Below are 19,331 nucleotides of genomic sequence, written 5' to 3'. Positions count from 1 at the left end.
TCAACCTTGGCAGCTTCCTGCACTGTTGGGCTTTGTCCCTCAGCTTTCAAAAAAAATTCACAAACAACTAACATTTCTTCTTAATTGTTCAGTAACTGATATTTGACACATTTGGTCATCATTCCAGTTAATAAATGGTATAATGTAGCAAAATTAATTGTATTTAGCAGAATTAGCACAATTGTTTGCCAATTATGAGTAACTAATGGCATAACTTGTCTTCTTGTTATGACACATAGCAAAACGCTGTCTGCAGAAGAATTCAAAATCATGGGGCAGAAATTGCTCAGAGGGGCGAGCCAACAGTGCTCGCCACTCCATAGATTTATACTAATCCATTAACTTACTTTGGGCACTTCCTCTAATAGGAAGTGGAGACGAGCCCAGCGTCAGTTCAGGCAAAGCTAGGACCCAGGGAGAAGCGAGAGGATCGATCTCTCCCCTCGACCGACCAGATCGCAGCATTTTTAACGGGCTGCGAAACTGTCTCTGCAGGCCTCCAACGTGAAAACCAGGAAGTCAAAAGTATAACATTAAAATCATTGTAAGAACAGTTATAGACAGCAAAAAAAGAGAGGATAAGAAATAATTGAATTAAAGAGACAGAAGGGAAAAGCAAAAAAAAAGTTTCTTTAATTTTAAAAAAAAATTTTAATGACCAAAAACTATTATAATGAGGAGTAATGAGACTCCATTTTTTAAAAAGTTAATTTTTAGTTGTTTGCCAATAAGACTTACTTTAGACCTGGTATTTTTAAGCGTACCCGTTTTGTGGCGATATTCCTTTAATTCGAAGCTGTCCTATCGGCAGCGGACCAGGGGCCAACAAGTTGCGGATTTCCGCACTTCACTGCACATGTGCGAACGCCGGTACTAGCTCTTCGATTTCACCACTAGAAGCGTTGAGTGCTGTTGAGCTCTCCGTTATTTTGCAAGCAATTTCTGCCCCCAACAGATCCTTTCACCCAGGACTAGATTTTCGGAGCCATCCTGAGCTAGACTGACCTGTTCTCATGAAAAGTTTGAAGATGTGATTGATCACATAACAATCCCACAAGTTGAGAAAGGCCATATTTTATTGAAACTAATCATAATTCTGAATTGCTACTTTCGGCAAGAATCATGGTCACACTGGAGTTGGATTTTTAAGGTAGCAGGGTAACTGATATTTTACATTAGAATCCAGAAATCCATGTTTTCTCTTAAGAACTGGAAGAAACAGTTATCATTCGAATTTCCTTCTGATAATCCTTAATGTTTCGCATATAAATGTCCAAATAATTCATAAGTAGTGATGTAGGTGATATTTTGTCTGTGTTAAAAGTGATTCCAGTTCCACACTATGTGGTTGACTCTTAACACCCTCTGAAGGGGCAGGGCTTAGCAAGTGCACATTGGCTACCAAGTTCAAAAATAAGGAAACAAGAATCGACAAACCTATCAGCAATGACACAGACATTGTATCAGATTAAGACTTAGACAATCTCAGTCCTTGTGTTCAAATCCCTCTATGGCCTCACCCCTCCCTACCTCTGTAACCTCCTCCAGCCCTACAACCCTCCGACAACTCTGCGTTCCTCCAACTCTGGCCTCTTGTGCATCCCCCACTTCCTTCGCCCTGGTGGCCATGCCTTCAGCTGTCGAGGCCTCTGCAATTCCCTCCCAAACCTCTTCGCCTCTCCACCTCTCTCTCCTCCTTTAAGACGCTACTTAAAACCTACCTCTTTGACCAAGCATTTGGTCACCTGCCCTAATGTCTCCTTCTTTGGCTCAGTGTCAATTTTTGTCTGATTAAATGCCTTGAGACATTTTCCTATGTTAAAGGTATTATATAAATGCAAGTTTATGTTGATGTTGTATTCGATCCTGCCAAGTCCTCCTTCTTAACACCTGAGGACTGGTGCCCAATTTGGGAGAACTATCCCCCAGACTAGTCAAGCAACAGCCTGACACAGTCACACTCACAGAATCATTTAATGAGCCAAAATCAAAGAATCCTTCATCAGTATCTCTAGGAATGTCCTGTCTCACCGGCAAGATAGACTCACCGGAGGTGGGGACACAGAAATACTGCAGGGTCTAAGTGACCCAGGGAGTCCTCAAAATTAACTCTGGACCCGATTAAATCTCATGGCTTTAGGTCAAACAATATCCAGAAAACCTTCTGCTGATCACCATCTATCATCTCCCCACACCCCCCCATCCTCCCCTTCAACCTTCAACTGATGAATCAGCACTCCTTCATGTTGAACATCACCTGGAGGAAAATCTGTGGTAAGCAAAGGCAAAGAATGTACTCTGGGTGGGGGACTTCAATGTTGGCCACCCAGAATGGCTCAGTAGTACTGCCAGTGACTGAGCTCTGAAGGAGACAACTGCTAGACTATACCCACATCAGGTGGCAAAGGGAGCAACATGAGAATGTAACCTACTTGATCTCATTTTTACCAGCCTACCTCCTACTGTCATAGACACGTTTGTCCAAGATAGCATTGATACGAAGGAACACTGCACAGTCCTTGTGAAGGCCAAGTTTTGTCTCCACAGTTGAAACAACCTCCATCATGTAGTGTGGCACTACAGCTGTGCTGAGTGGCACAGAATAAGGCAGAACCAGCAGCCCAAAGCATCAGTAAGGCACTATGGGCCATCAGCAGCAGAATTGTATATCACCACAATCTCTAATCTCGTGGTCCAGCACCTCCCTCACTCCATGATCATCATCAAGCTGAGAGGCCAAAGCCTGGTGCAAAGCAGAGTGCAGAATGGCATGCCAGGTTCAGCACCAGGCATACCTTATAATGAGGTACCAACTTAATGAAACTACTACACAGGGCTGCCAGCATACTAAATATCAAAAGCAGTAGACCCTATGGATTGAAGTAAGTGGTTCCACGAAAACAGATCAGAGCAAAGCTTTATAGCTCTAACATCAAGAATGGTGGTGGACAACCAGGCAACAGGACGAGACTCCATGAATATCTCCATCCTCAACCATAAAAAAGCACAGCAAGTCAGTGCAAGAGACAAGGCAGAAGTGTTTGTAAGCCACAAATGCCAAGTGAATGATCCTACATTACAGATGCCAGTGTACAGCACCAAGGAACCCTAGCAAAACTGAGGTCAATGGAGATCAAAGGAAAAGCTCTCCAATGGCTAGACTCATACATGACACAAAGGAAGATGGTTCTGGTTGTCAGAAGCCAATTGTCGTACCCCAGAACATCAGTGCAGGAGTTCCTCGGGGACGTATCCTCTGTACAGCCATCTTCAGCTGCTTCATCAATGACCCTTCCTCCATCAGGTCAGGAGTGGGGCTGTTGCTGACTATTCCACAGCGGTTAGCACCGTTTACAATTTCTCCAATAATGAAGCAGCTGATGCCAGCCTTTGGCTGACAAGGGGCAGGTAACATTTGTGCCACATAAGTAGCCAGGTAATGACCATCTCAAGTAATACATACCTCAGATATCGCTTCCTGACCTTTAACCAGCAAAGAGTACCCCATCAACATCAGAGTCACCATTGACAGGAACCTTAACTGAACCAGCAATATCAACATCATGTCAACAAGATCAGGGCAGAGGCTGGGTAGTCTGAAGCGTGGTTCAACTCCTGACCCCTCAGACTCTGTCCACCATCTACAAGGCTCAAGTCAGAAGTGTGATGGAATATTCACCACTTATCTGGATGGATGCAGCCACATCAACAAAAGCTCAACACAATCCAAGACAGAGGAGTTCACCTGACCAATGCCCCTGTCTCAATATCCACCAACTCCACCAGTGGCGCACTGTGGCTGCAGTATGTACGATCCACAGGATGAAAATGTAGCAACTCACCAAGGTTATATTGACAACAACCCCCTCCCCTGCGACCTCTACCACCAAGGACAAAAGCAAAATTGTGGAAACACACCTCGAAGTTCCCCAACAAGTCACAGACCATCCTGACTTGGACATAGAACACCATTCTATCAACGTCACTAGGTCAATATCCTGGAATTCCCTACCCAGCTGCTTTGTAGGAACACCGTCACCACAAGGACTGCAGCGGTTCAAGAAGGCGGCCCACCACCTTCTCAAGCCAACTAGGGATGGACAATAAATGTGGCCTTGTCAGCATCACCAACATTCAAAAAACAATTTTTAAAACATTTTGGAGTTTTTCTGTAAATTTTTGAATGTATGTGTTTATTATGCAATAAATTTTAGATTATGATTTCATCTTGGGTTGGGTGAAGCTGTATCTCATGAAATTTTCTTCAATGGAATGTGATTGGAATTAGTAAAGTCATTCAGGAGTCTACAGTCAGACAGATATTACAGACACAAAATTGTTATACCGACAGATTTATAATATTTATGACGTAGATTTGCAGCTGCATTCCTTCATACATGGAATCTCAGCTATATCCCCGTGGAGGAATGCAGTGCGCAGAATAAGCATTTTTCTATAAAGAAAGAAAGGAGGGGAAAAAATTTAAATGGAGGAAAAGAGACCAAAGGCCTTTTTCACACACTCCATATCACCTAGTTACCAAGCAGCATCTAGGGAGCTCTGGAAGAAGGTTATTCACCTCTTTTTGCTGGGTTGCTGCATGTTGCAAGAGACCATGAGGGGAGGGAGCACCTTAAACAGTTTCAATATGAAGAAATCATTGTTGCTAGTATGAATGGATGGCCAATTTAGTGTGGTTAAATGCTGACAGCCAAATGAAAATCTCAGCTGACACAGCAGAAACTAGTATTGAATTGAATCCATTAAAATGGCAACATTTCCAGCTCTCATGGAGGTAGCTTTGTACAACTTTGCACTCAAAGTGCCAGATAGGAATAACATATAGTAAAATCTAAATTTAATAATCTGCATCAGTACTTCACCTGAACTAATAACTCTCTCAGAAATGTACAGGCTTGGCAGTTGAGCAATGCTGCAGCGGTTTGAAATAGTGTTACCAGCACTTCACGATTCTTTTAACTGAGGTGAATCATACACTGTAACTATAACATACTAGGACACATGGCTGGTTACCAATCATTTTCCAAATGCAAATTCTATCATTACTTGCATTTACCATGGTCTACAGATACATCTTTACAGGATTTATTTTCTGAGTGGGTTGATATTCTGCATACAGAAGTGCACTGTGTACGTGAAAAGTTTTTATTAAAGTTAAAATTTTTGGGCTCATCAAGATAAGTGACGTTAGTGCTGGATACTGGAATTCTTTCCATTACAGGCACCATCGTCATCAAGCATTCCCAGGTCAGGTACAGCAGACCCAGGAGTAGAATAAAGTGTGACCCTTTTTTATTTTCCTCCACACCAACCATCCTATGGTCTCAAAGAAAGATTACCAATTAATAGCAAATTAGGGATGGTTCAACAGGATTGGAACTGCCCAAACTCATTTCACACAGGACCCTTACATCCAGCAGAAAGGGGAGACTTTCATCTTACCAGTTTGGGCTGGATTTGAACCTATGCCCTCGAGGTTAATGACTAGTGTCGAATCCAAGGTGCCACCCAGTTCACCCATACATCAAGATTTTTTACACAGTATGGAACACAATACTTCTCAACAGATCAAGGCCTAGATGATAATAATTAAAAACGCATAATAAAATTCAATGTGTGCAAATAATTAAGTGAAGTAATTAAACGCACTCTTAAGATTCACTTAGTGGTTTAATTACTGTGTAGTACTGAGCCATACAGACCAGAAAGTCCCAATTTACATCTCGCATCTACCCTGAGTATGCCGATTTGAACCAGGGCAACAGATGGAACATTATAATAGGCTTCAACGTCATGGGCCGAGGAGAAGAAAAACAAGGCAGAATTCCCAATCCTCATTGCTCTCCAATGACACCTGTTTGAAAAGGGTATTTGTCTGGTGAAGACATCAGGTGAAGACAGGATTTGTTCAGCTGAAATGCCTCCCGTGGCCTATGGGCAATCACCGTCTCAGCTTACAAGTGAAGAGAGGCCGCTCCACCACACAATTCTGGCCAGACCACCAGACAATAGTGGGGGAATTCAGAGGAGAAATCACATAGGCCAGTCCCGCTCATTCTTCGGTGGAGGATCTAAACAGGACCCATAGGTTTATATTTCTACAGAATTAAAGCTTCACAAGACAACATAATAAGTTTTGATTGAAAAATAATTTTAAAATTCTGGATGCTCTTTCTTTGGCTTTTGATTAATTGTTTCAATCTAGCTACAGGGATTTTGGAATCATTTGCAGCCCAAAGCAAGTGCAGCAATACTTTATAATGCAATTAACACTTAATAATTTCTTGCCCAACATCCTAAACCACTTCTTAATATTCAAAAGATGTTCTTGAGGTGTCGGTGACTTTGGCAAGGTTGCATTTTTTGCCCATCCCTAGTTGCCACGTGGTGATAGTACTCCAACTTGTTGCGGTTGTTTTTCCAACTGGAGTTGCTTGTTGGCCACTTCAAAGGACATTAAGAATCAACCATGTAGCACCGGACTGGAATCATGTTTCATCCAGGCCATTGTAAACAATTTTACAACACCAAGTTATAGTCCAACGATTTTTATTTGAAATCTACAAGCTTTCGGAGGCTTCCTCCTTCCTCAGGTAAATGTCATTTACCTGAGGAAGGAGGAAGCCTCCGAAAGCTTGTAGATTTCAAATAAAAATCGTTGGACTATAACTTGGTGTTGTAAAATTGTTTACAATTGTCAACCCCAGTCCATCACTGGCATCTCCACATCATGGCTATCATCCAGACCAGTTAGAGGTAGCAGGTTCCCTTCCTTGTTGGGTATTAGTGTACCAGTTGGATTTTTATGTCAATCTGCAGCTTTAATGGTAATTTTTTCTGGTCCCAGCCCACAAATTACCAGATTTACTTAATTCGATTTCACAAGTCTCCACGGACGAATTCAAACTCACAACCTCCAGACTGCAAGTCCAGCTGAATAACCACGACACACCATACCCGTCTGAAATAAAATCTGGGGCGGAATTAATTTGAAAATTTATACGACAATAACACTTACAACTTTGTAGGTATCAACTGAAAGGACCCAAAAACCAGGCTTTCCAGTTGTTAACTTAAGCCGTAACCCAATTAGAAATCCAATCAAAATCCCTTGCTGCAGCTCTTCCTTTAATCAATCTCATTCTCAATTTGAAATTGGTGTTTATCGATGATAACACCAATAATACACCTAAAATGCCCAATCACTTGTACAGTCTTCCCTCAGAGATGATTAATAGGGTCAATCTTTCCACACGGAAGAACCACTGCCAAATCTTGTCCTCCATCTTCCTCCACTGGGAGCACTGGACATACTGCTGAAGTGAATACCTGGTCCCCCTATAGGTCACCTTATTACTGTGACAGTCATTACACACATCAAGGTCACCCAATTTTGTTTTGATTTTTTTAAAAAAAAACTAAATACAGAAAGCACAGATAGAACCTGCACTTTTCTGCAATTGAGAAAGGCTAAACACAAACATATGGGGAAAACAACCTAAAAACCCTATTATATCACAATAGCTATTCAAATTGATAGATATTTGTAATTTTAGCAAGCGGCAGCAGCTGTTAACGTTTTACTCAGTACATGTAATGGTAACGTGTAAGGAATTAGTCAACAATTATAAGTACACCAGGTTACACACAAAGACCAACACATTTACAAAAGCAGCCTTGATTTTCCAATAATCAAGTAACACATTCAAGTGCCTGAAAGTAGTGATTCTACTTCATCTTTGTCATGGAGCAGGAATTGCATGACACAGGTGAATGATTTGCTGTCACTTAGAGATCCTTTGGCAATGCACATCAAAATGTCTGCAATTTTACAACCTCCATTAAAAGAAAGGCATCCTGGAAATAACTGCAAGACACTTGCATTTAAAACACAATCTTAAGAAAGGATCCAAGAAGTATATAAAATAGTGCATGGTTAGAAATTCAGATACTTGTCTGTAGAAACCAATTGTCCATTCCCACTAACTGATACCTGTTCCAGACCAATTAAGTTATTTCAGAAGTAGGACTACAGCTCATCATTGAATTATGTTTAAATCAACTATTCTCGTACAGAATTAAACTTCCTCAAACCATTTTTTTATAGAAAGATATAAATTATTTGACCTAGTTAATATGCTAACAGTATAATATCCCACACAGTTTGAGTTAATCTTTCAGAACCATTAGAAGAATGACGGCATTGTTGTAAATGCACTTTAAGGAAAATGTGCTTTAGACTTTAATTTGATGGCTGGGCAATTGACACATGCACTTGATGAAAAATCACATTTGAAAGACACACTGTTAATTCAGTGAGACAACAGTATGTCACGGTATACAGGACAATCAATATATGTTTAACCTGCAAACTATATTGTTCTTATAATAATCCAAATCATAGGAATACTGTATTCAACTAAGTAAGAGTATTTGATTATGCAAATAATCACCCTAATGAAAGGAGTATTTCACAACTGACTCAACTGTTGACTTCTCAAGTCAGAGTTGGACTTAAGTTTCTCAATTATTTTCCAAATTGAATTATGCACTAGGACAAATAGTTCTTTCAAATTCACTTGCCTGAAAATTATGACAAAAACTTATCATAATAATAGTCATATATATCAAGTGAAGTGTTATGCAAGAGATGCATATTATTATGCAATAATAATGTGGACCTCATTATTATAGTCGGGTAGCAATGACGTGCAGTTAGGACAAGATTTTAAAAATAAATTTAAGAAACACAACTATTGATTCTAATATTTCCTAAACATTCCCATTGTGGGAATTCAGTTCTCACAGCACAAAGAAGTGGAGACCCACAACTCCCTAATATTGTTTAATATAAGATGCACACACACATACACTCACTCTTAATGCCAGCTGTACTGATTAGATGGAGTTTAAGTAGGCAATAATATATTTTCTAAGATTGTTAAACATATTCCTGCGATTACAAACACATTCCTGCGATTACAAACACCAGATTAGACAACTCATTGTCACAATCTGCTATTCCAGTTCCTACCAATACTTTTTTTGTTGTCCATTGGGGCCGTGAGAGACTGAATCAGGATTCTTTTTCCCCCCTGAGAACTCTATTGGTATTGCAGCAGACAAATAACTCTACCTCCATAACTATTTTGCACCTTCCAACGAAAGAAAAAAAAGTCCCAATTAGAAGTTCTCAGAAGTAGAAACAATTATGCAGTGCAGATTTTCATGAATTTGAACTTTCCCTCAAATGTTAATCAATCATTCAACCACCTGCATTTATGTGTTTCAAAGTTTTTGGTTCAAAATATACTTCAGCCATAAAAGGCACGTGATTTTTTTCCATAATGGTGTACTTCCTTTTAGTAAAGCCAGTAAGGACACAAAAATCGGCAATCCAAACACATCCATTAGGAGCCCATACGCTGCCTGGGAGCTATTCAGATAGTTGGCATTTAGTGTGTACTGTACTGTATGTATTGGGTAAACATTGGCTCAGTGCCAGAGAGCATTCATAAGAACAAACTAATTAGGGCTTTTTGGAAAAAAAAACCTTGTCAACTTGTTCTAGCCCAACACTTTGTTCAAGAACAAAACCATTAGCCACTTCAATTGTACAACTTGTATTTTAAAACTGATACTACTTCATTTCTTGAAAATTGGAAAATATATTAAGAGTGCACACACAGGGTCAATCTTCCAAGAGTCAAACGGTACATTCCAAACATTACCAAAATACCTCAAATTTGATTCAAATCCAAATATACTACTGTGAAAATAGTTGTTAAATGGAAAACTCTTCCGGAATTTAAAATGCCATCTCTTTCGACACACTGCCCTGCAAGGTGTTTTCAACCACGTGCTACTGCACAGTGAAGAAATTCTGTCCGCAGCATTACATTTTCCAGTACCAAGATGAATGGGATAGTGGTGAGATTGATAGATTGTTATTAGGCAAGGGTATTAAGGGATACAGAACTAAGGTGGGTAAATGGAGTTAAAATACAGATCAGCCATGATCTAATTGAATGGCAGAATAGGTTCGAGGGACTGAACAGCCGACTCCTGTTCCTATAAGTGACTGAAACATCTGCTGCACTTTCTTCCAATGCACTTTGGGTAAAAAAAAAATCATCAGGATTGGCTGGTGACCTATAAGTGTAGTTCATACATTCCTATAGCATTATGGAAAAGTGCCACAATCCAATGAGAAGTTAAAGGTTCAATTTTTAGATAGGTTCCCGCCCACCTCCGCACCGCACCGCACCCCCCCTCCCCCGCTGAATGTCTCATTTATAAGTTTAGAGATGGTCTTAATGTTATGGGGCAACGAGTGAGATTAGTTGCCCCCACCAGCCAAATATCAATTGGAGACAGATATTTAGTTTGGATTCCCTTTTTGATTTCAGTCCGAGTGCATGTTATTTGGGGAATACATTTAATCAAGTTTGTTCTTATCTCTGCTATTATAAGAACTTTTCTTTTGTTTTATTTTGAAGTCAAAATAAATCTTTTGGGAAAGGAAAGGAAGTAATCTGAGTTCAATCACTTAAACATGTAAACAATAACAGAAAATGCAGGAAATACACATCAGGTGCATCAGCATTGTAAAGGAAATTGACAGGTAAAATTTTCAGGTGTAGTCCTTCAATACAAAGCCCAAAAATGTTAACCTGTTTTTACTCCTTACAGATGTTGACAAGTCTGCAGTGTATTTCCAGCATCTGAAGTTTTATTTTCCTTTTTATTTGTATCTGCAGTTGGTCTGAACAGGTCATCTGAAATCAAGTGCTCTTTGGTCTCCATTGGAGGGGCTGCCTTGGCAATAGCTGTGAACCACCTACTGAAAATTCTGTATAATTTATGCACAATTAAAAATTCCCTCGTCAAAGCTTGCGAGGTCAGGCTACTGGTCCTTTTCATTTGAGAATTCCAGAACTGACAGCAGTAATTGGAAAAAAGAATCAAGGATGAAATTTAACCTGCATTTACTGGCAGGCTAAAAGCCTCACGCATACCCCCACCCCATGGCCATGAGTTTCTTAGATGCCTAATTAAGTTAAATAGTTGATCTATTTCACCCCTCGCCAAGATCGTCCGTCTAGATCAGCTGAAATAACCGATGTGATGGTGAGTCTATTGCATAGGTCATTCTACCATAAACTGTAAAGCCAGAGTGCACAGCTGCCATCTGCTCAACATGCCCACATGTAAAATGCCAACCCTGGCAGGTATCAAAAGTGCTTCTCCACTTGTTTTTAAATGTCTAGATTTAACAGTAGAATCGGAATATTGAAACATCCACCAATGGCGGTTAAACAAGCAGCTCCTTAATACCCAACTAGCCTGGTCACTAGGACATCATTCTACCCAAGATGGAAATAAAGGCGAACCATCGATGTTCACCCCTCGTCTTGAAACAAACATCCCAGGCTTTCCCAATTCCGTTTGGAAACCCAAATCGCTAAATGCAATTCAGGAAGGAGGGGAAGATTGGCTCCAAAGTTTTTTTAAGTTAATAATGCACAAAGAATCAACTCCGGAGCAATTTTTGCATTCTGGAGTCAGTGTGCCAAATATATAGTTGTCAATATAAGTGATGTGTTCCATCCAAAGCGCGTTCCACAAACTGATGGAAGCTGTATTGGGAACGAAAGTGGAATGAGTTCGGTTCAGAGGACCAGAGATCCCTCTTCGAGCTGCTCCCTAGTGTAAGCGGCCAAATTAATTACGATGCTAGCCTGCATCAAACATATCGCTTCGATTCAAGATAATCGCGTAAATATAACGCAGTGGTCTTCTCTAATTTCATCTGTCAAAATGTCCCCATCGTCGAAGCAACACTTAGAAAATTCCTCAATGTTAGTATTAAGATAAATACCCCACTTTCGCAAACCTGCACAAAAATAAAATGTAGTTGATAAGCTTCTCGGGGGGGGGGGGAATAGAGTACGAGTTAGGTTTTCTAAACCTGATGCTACTGTCAACAATGCACATTCTGTGAACAATCTGAGCGTTTTCTCATAAGAGCTTTCCTGCACATACCCAATTAGCATTGAATTGGGCGATGTGAAGCGACGTTTCCATGGTTATCACACCGGCACGCAGCTCGACAGAGCGACAAACCCAAACCATCACGCACGAGAAATTACAGTCTTCAATAAAAAAAAACATAAAACAGGTAACAGCAAATATCATTCTGTTTACCCCCAGCTAAAACATGTGCCAACGGGACAATACTGCTCTGTATGCGTCCATCCAAGTGAACATCTTACAATCCATTTGATCAGGTTTCTTTAAACAACAGAGATTCGAGAATGTACTGGACACAAAAAAAAGACAACTTTCTAAATAAACTCAAACTGAATAGGGGAAAATACACTCCCCCCCCCCCCAGGAAAGGTTGTTAAATGCAACAATTCAGCTCCCTAACTCACTCCTTGCCCTGGCAAGCAGCGAACTGGCCATCCCACAGAACTTGTTACATGCACAGTTACCTTTCATCCAGTCCACCACTTGACTCGGGGTCCATTTGCTGACAGGTTCCATGATCAGAGCCATGAAGAACTTTCCTTTCCCGAGGAAACAAATAAACAAAAATAAAAATGATACGCGGCGTTCGTTTGGAACGTGGCCCGGAGCGTTCTGTCACTTATTCTCCTTCCCGGTGGCGGTGGAATCCTCTCTCCTTTAGATTCCAATCGCGGCTTCTCCCGGCAGAATGTTCCTTTTTTTTTCCCTCGCTGCCTTTTCTGTCGGGCTTTTTGCTTTCTCTTTTAAGTTTGCTTATTGCGGATAACTGTTTTCAGAGTTACCACCAAAACATTCCTTACAGATTTTTAAATTATTTTGCATTGAATTCTTGCGCTATGGGAATGAATGTGCTTTTTTTTGTTTGTAGTCTGTGTGAACTATGCAAGTGCGGTGTGTTGGTATGCAACGTCTATCAGCAATACGACGATGCTCCCGCTCTTTCTGCCGGTCGGTTGTCTGCTCTGTGTGTGTGTGTGTGTGTGTCTCTCTCTCTCTCTCGTTCCACGAAGCCTCAAGCTTCTTGCTCCACGGTGTGAGCGGCAGAGCGTGCTGACGGCGCTCTCCGCTGGCCCGCGCGCGTACATACACTCATCGCTCTCCTACACGCACTCCTGGTGACGGAAATGACGGTTCGATGTGCACGGGGGGGGCTGGGGATAACACAGAGTCCGGGAAATTCTCGATTTCGGTTAAAGGTGCAGCATCTTTTTTTATTGAGAGCTTTTATCGTCCAGGAACGGAAAAATAGCAGAAAGGGCCACATTGAAAATGGCCCACTCACTAAACAAACCCGGTAAACAAAAATGAAAGATGCGTTAAAAGTACAGTTGGTGCAAATGGACCCTGAAGGGGCTTCATAGTTGCAATGCACTGAATGTGACGCATTTGATAATGACAGCGTGGGTGGTAGAAGAGGTGTTGCTTGACAATTCATTGGGAAGGAAAAGAGTGAAAAGCAAATTTTCCCCCCTTTAGGTTTAGAAATGCTGCAATGCAAATGTAGGTTTAAGCATTTATTTTCCTTATGGTGAAATTGGCAACCCCCCCAGTTTACATTGCAGAGCGATTTGGCTGAAGCAGGGAGGAAAATATGGTTCCCATCTGTTCCTAGTTTTCATCCTGGCTGCATTTATATAGTGCCTTTAACATAGCAAAGAATCCCAAAGTGCTTCATAGGAACGTCATCAGACAAAATTAACACTGAGCCACATAAGGAGATATTAGGACAAGTGATAAAAGCTTGGTCAAAGAGGTAGGTTTCAAGGAGCGTCTTAAAGGAGGAGAGGGAAGTGAAAAGGTTTAGGGAAGGAATTCCAGACGTTAGGGCCTAGACATGATTGCACAGTGTTCAGTTCCATTCGCAACCCCTCAGATAATGAAGCAGTCCAAGCCCGCATGCAGCAAGACCTGGACAACATCCAGGCTTGGGCTCATAAGTGGCAAGTAACATTCACGCCAGACAAGTGCCAGGCAATGACCATCTCCAACAAGAGAGGGTCTAACCACCTCCCCTTGACATTCAACAGCATTACCATCGCCGAATCCTCCACCATCAACATCCTGGGGGTCACCATTGACCAGAAACTTAACTGGACCAGCCATATAAATACTGTGGCTACAAGAGCAGGTCAGAGGCTGGGTATTCTGCGGTGAGTGACTCACCTCCTGACTCCCCAAAGCCTTTCCACCATCTACAAGGCACAAGTCAGGAGTGTGATGAAATACTCTCCACTTGCTTGGATGAGTGCAGCTGCAACAACACTCAAGAATCTCGACACCATCCAGGACAAAGCAGCCCGCTTGATTGGCACCCCATCCACCACCCTAAACATTCACTCCCTCCACCACCGGCGCACTGTGGCTGCAGTGTGTACCATCTACAAGATGCGCTGCAGCAACTTGCCAAGGCTTCTTCGACAGCACCTCTCAAACCCGCGACCTCTACCACTAGAAGGACAAGAGCAGCAGGCACATGGGAACAACACCACCTGCACGTTCCCCTCCAAGTCACACACCATCCCAACTTGGAAATATATCGGCGTTCCTTCATCGTCGCTGGGTCAAAATCCTTGAACTCCCTAACAGCACTGTGGGAGAACCGTCACCACACGGACTGCAGCGGTTCAAGAAGGTGGCTCACCACCACCTTCTCAAGGGCAATTAGGGATGGGCAATAAATGCCGGCCTCGCCAGCGACGCCCACATCCCATGAACGAATAAAAAAAAACTTTTATTAGGACAACTTGAAAAGCGTTTATGACAAAATGTGTTGACATCAGTCATGTTAATTTACTACTACAAAATTAAACATGGAGCTGACTAGAATTATGCATTTAGAAAACTTAAATACACAAGCCAACCTGGAAAAATAACAAATGCTAACACAGCCCCAAAAAGCTGACAGCTCAAGAATGCCCCTAATACATGTACCTTTAAGCTGTAGATATATACAGCATTCCTTCACTTTCATTTGGGGGGGGTGGGAGAAAACATAGGTACATGAAAGAATGTTGAAGATCCTAAATTGGTAGTGCATCTGTTGAGGGGGGGAAGGTCAAAGGCATGCTTTTTTCACAAAAATTATCTCTTCTATCGTCACGCTTCCACATCCAACCCCATTCCAAGTGGTAAAGGCACTCTATCCTCTTTGAGACTCGCATCACAGGGACATTATACCCCATCCAAATCCATATCTTTTAATAGATGCATTGCCGATTCCAACTTCCCAGTTCATACCAGCGCTCTTCTCCCACTCACCTCTCAATTCAACATGGCACTCTTCTCCCCCTCCAACCCAATTAAGCTGGTAATGTACTCAATCCCCACTCCCCCAATTCTCCAACAAAATGATGAGTTTTGTCTGTTAGAAGTTCTTGAAATTCAACAACCTAAATTTTCCTTATGTAGGGCAGATGGAAACTTGCTCAGGGATGTGCTTCACCATATCCCTGTCTCCCCCCATTTCCCAGTAGGTCGACCCAGCAGCCTAAAATACACCCACCCATATGTGGGTCAGCATATGAAAATGGAGAGAAACATGTATTTCCCACTGTTTGCCTCAATTGAATGTTGCAACGGTTGGGCCCCGAAATTACAAGGTAAGTGGAATTGGGCTTCTGGGGTTATATTGATGAGGGCCTAAGCAAGTGCTGTCAGAGTGTGGCCATGTACAGGGCCCAACAGTACCAGGCAAACATTTTAACTAAAAACATTTTTTCTTGCAGGCTTCCCTTTCCTCCCGCTGTGGCAAGTTGCTGACCCCAGTCTGATAAAACTCCCCAGCAGAGGCCAGGAAGCCCATGGCCCACATGCAAATGACCCCAGGGTCAAAGAGGTATGGCCGGGGTGTGAAGAAGTCCCACCCTCCTGGAGATATGCCCTCGTCATAAAATTAAGGCATGTAAGAGGCAAGCCAACAACATCAATAGCAAGCTGCATTTACATAGTGCCTCTATTGTAGAAAAGCATCCCATGACTGATTAAGCTTCTGTCTGTCTCTTCAGAGAACGTATATGTTTTTTTTCTCAATTCAATCTTGGCGAAGCATTCAATAGTTTCTGTTAAAACCATCTGAAAGACAACTGGGATAAAATCAAGAGGAGATCATGGACTGGAAGTGGCCACATTAATTCACTGTCCAACACTTTCCTTTTCGCTCTTACATTGTCACGTTGAGTGATCTCGGACTTGGTGTTATTGTCAATCTGTCACTCTTCATTTCTCCGCAGCTTTCTTGTCTAGCGATCTCATTCAGCCATTCTTACTTTATACCTCTAGCATTCTCTCCAAAAAAGAAAAATCCCAGCCACTAGCAGAAGCTCTCCCATTAGTATAACAGCTTTTCAGCACCCATTCCTCTAAATTCAGCACCTAACTAGCAATGTACAAACACATGCGAGCACAACTATAAATTTCAAAATGGAAACTTCAAATTGCCAACAAAAAAAATCACGATCCATCCCTTGTTCTTGATAGCATATGATTGCAAATTCCTCAACAGAGTAATAACTTCCCATTTTATACAGAACTATATCTCAATACAGCAATGAAAAGTCTCATTCAAGGCAGATATTCAGACAATTAATAACAAACTTTTCAGATGAAGACATAGACCAGACTGTTATTTCTCACAGGTGCACTCAGCTACTTTTAATCCAGTTCTACAACTCCAACATATTTGTCTGCTGCATCATAAAAATAAAATAAACCTCATGACGTTTGAAGAAGATTTGAAAACACTTCTAAACAAATAGACACCTCCCATAACAATTGTCAACTGGCACATTACTTCAACCCATCAGGTTCCAAACTATATTCTTCCACCACATTAATTAGTCCTGTGGTTGGAAATGTTTAAGTCTGTGGGATAGACAAAATTCAAATCTGAATTCATAGCATGAGGCTTCAGTGCTGAAGCAGCTTTGGCTCTAAAAAACAAATAGCTGCAGAAATGCATTTACAATAGTGACAATTTCTATAAGCCTTGAAAAGTAAATGTTGATCATGTTGAATTGGTGTGTTGGCCTTTATTACAAGAGGATTTGAGTACAGGAGTAAAGATGTCTTACTGCATTTATATAGGGCCTTGGTGAGACCGCACCTGGAGTATTGTGTACTATTTTGGTCTTCTTACCTAAGAAAGGATATACTTGCCATAGAGGGAGTGCAACGAAGGTTCACCAGCCTGATTCCTGGGATGGCAGGATTGTCGTATGAGGAGAGATTGAGTAGACTAGGCCTGTATTCTCTAGAGTATAAAAGAATAAGAGCTGATCTCATTGAAACGTACAAAATTCTTAGCGGGCTCGACAGGATAGATGCAGGGAGGATGTTTCCCCTGGCTGGGGAGTCTAGAACCAGGGGACACTGTCTCAGAATAAGGGGTAGGCCATTTAGTACTCAGATGAGGAGAAATTTCTTCATTCAGAGGGTGGTGAATCTTTGGAATTCTCTACCCCAGAGGGCTGTGGAGGCTCAGTCATTGAGAACATTCAAAACAGAGATCAATAGATTTCTAGATATTAAAGGCATCAAGGGTATGGGGATAGTGCAGGAAAATGGCTTTGAAAATGATCAGCCATGATCTTGATGAATGGCGGAGCAGGCTCGAGGGGCTGGATGGCCTACTCCTTCTCCTATTTCTTATGTTCTTATGGTTACTGTAACAACAGTATAATAGAGGTTAAAGTAGGGAAATACATTTTGAACCTTTAGTACAATCAAATAAGTTGAAGAGCCAGCATTGAAACTATTTATCTTTTGCTGTGTAATATTAATTACTTGGGGTAGAATTTACATGGGGACTTGCCAATCTCGCACTGTAACTTTAGCGTAATGGAAATTTTGGAGAAACAGTGTTAACTGTCGTTAATGGGAGAACCCCTGCTGAAATTACTGGTGATTGTATTTATTTCACATATATATATATACATGTATATATATATATATATATATATGAGAAGTCAAGACCAAGTACCATCTTCAGGTGAATAATTCAGGGTGGGTAATTGGACCAGTGCATGCAAATCTAATTCATTCCCAATTTTAAAGTCATACTTTTCTGGTCAAACTTTAATTATAGATTATAATTTATAGTCAAATAATGAAACTTAGAGCAGTTTGGAAAATAGGAGTTTCTCTGTAGTAAAGGCTGAAGAGCTGGGAGATATAAAATTGGAATGCTACACCACCAACACCGGCAGAAAGTTGTAATTAGAGTGTGACACGTTTACATAGAAATGTGGATATAGATATTTATAACAGGAAAAGTTGACAACAGGAAGTAAGGTTTTTATAGAATATATTTATTAGAAGGTCTCTGGTGGCATTGTTCATTCGGAGTTGGCGGATACATTTTTTTCACAAGAATAGCGGTGTTAGTAATATATTGTTCATTATCTGGCCTATCAGGTGTACTCGTTTACAATGACTGAATGAATGAAATTGCATTTCTATTACATGGTTTTCTGGGCTTTTTACTGGTGTTTTAGGGATTAAATTTCATGTGTATCCATTTTTCTGTGAAAATTAAATCAGTAGACTTGATAATTATTCTAAAATCTTTTCTCTAAGAATTTTTATTTCTTACCTTTCTTTTAGTGCAGGTGAGACTGAAAATGAATTCAAATAGCCTATTTATAAAAGAGCAATAAATCAGAACTAAACAAATAGGAGACCTTCCAATGAACAAGTAGTATCTTAAAAAATAGCACTAAAAAAGAAAGCCAGTCAGTTTCCGGCTACCTGTTTCTGACATGAACTGAGAATGTCCAAAAGCTGCCAATCCATAAATTTCACTCAGCAGCATCAATTAGCCTCCAATTGACTCAGCAGCATCAATTAGCCTCCAATTGACCTCTAAATGTTCCTTTTACAGCATTTAGAACTTGTATGCATTAATGGGACTGTTCAGGTTGAAACACAGATCTACCTTACCAGCAGAATAATACATTTTGCTTTACACCGTATAATACTCCTGTCAGTCTATAACAGCATATTCTCTGACACTACAAACAATAAAATCCGGTGTTATCACAAATGACAATCATTTGAGAACACCAGAAATAATTTCTGGCCAATATTTCTGGCTGATATTTATCTTTTTTGTACACAATGTAGAATAAATATCTTGCAATGTTTTAATCTCAGAAAATGTTTTAAAACATTAGAAATACTGCAAAATTTGTAGATTTTTGAACAACTTGAAATTCATCAATGATACCCTGAAAAAGTACATCAGCAAACATTTTGAACTTCAGTGCCTGGGATGCTTTCCT

General features: G+C 40.8%; 1 protein-coding gene across 1 annotated transcript in view; it reads right to left on the bottom strand.

Annotated features, from left to right (window-relative positions):
- cnksr2a (connector enhancer of kinase suppressor of Ras 2a) overlaps positions 1 to 12,979 on the bottom strand; it is a 514,839-nt gene extending 501,860 nt beyond the window's left edge. Inside the window, exon 1 of the mRNA XM_067992723.1 lies at positions 12,519 to 12,979. Coding sequence (XP_067848824.1) covers positions 12,519 to 12,582 — 64 coding nt within the window. The 5' untranslated portion in view covers positions 12,583 to 12,979. The remainder of the gene's footprint in view (positions 1 to 12,518) is intronic.
- Between the last annotated feature and the right edge of the window lie 6,352 nt (positions 12,980 to 19,331).

Source organism: Heptranchias perlo, chromosome 11 (genome assembly GCF_035084215.1).
Source record: "Heptranchias perlo isolate sHepPer1 chromosome 11, sHepPer1.hap1, whole genome shotgun sequence".
Taxonomy (NCBI): Eukaryota; Metazoa; Chordata; class Chondrichthyes; order Hexanchiformes; family Hexanchidae; genus Heptranchias; species Heptranchias perlo.
This window is presented reverse-complemented; position numbering and strand designations above follow the sequence as displayed.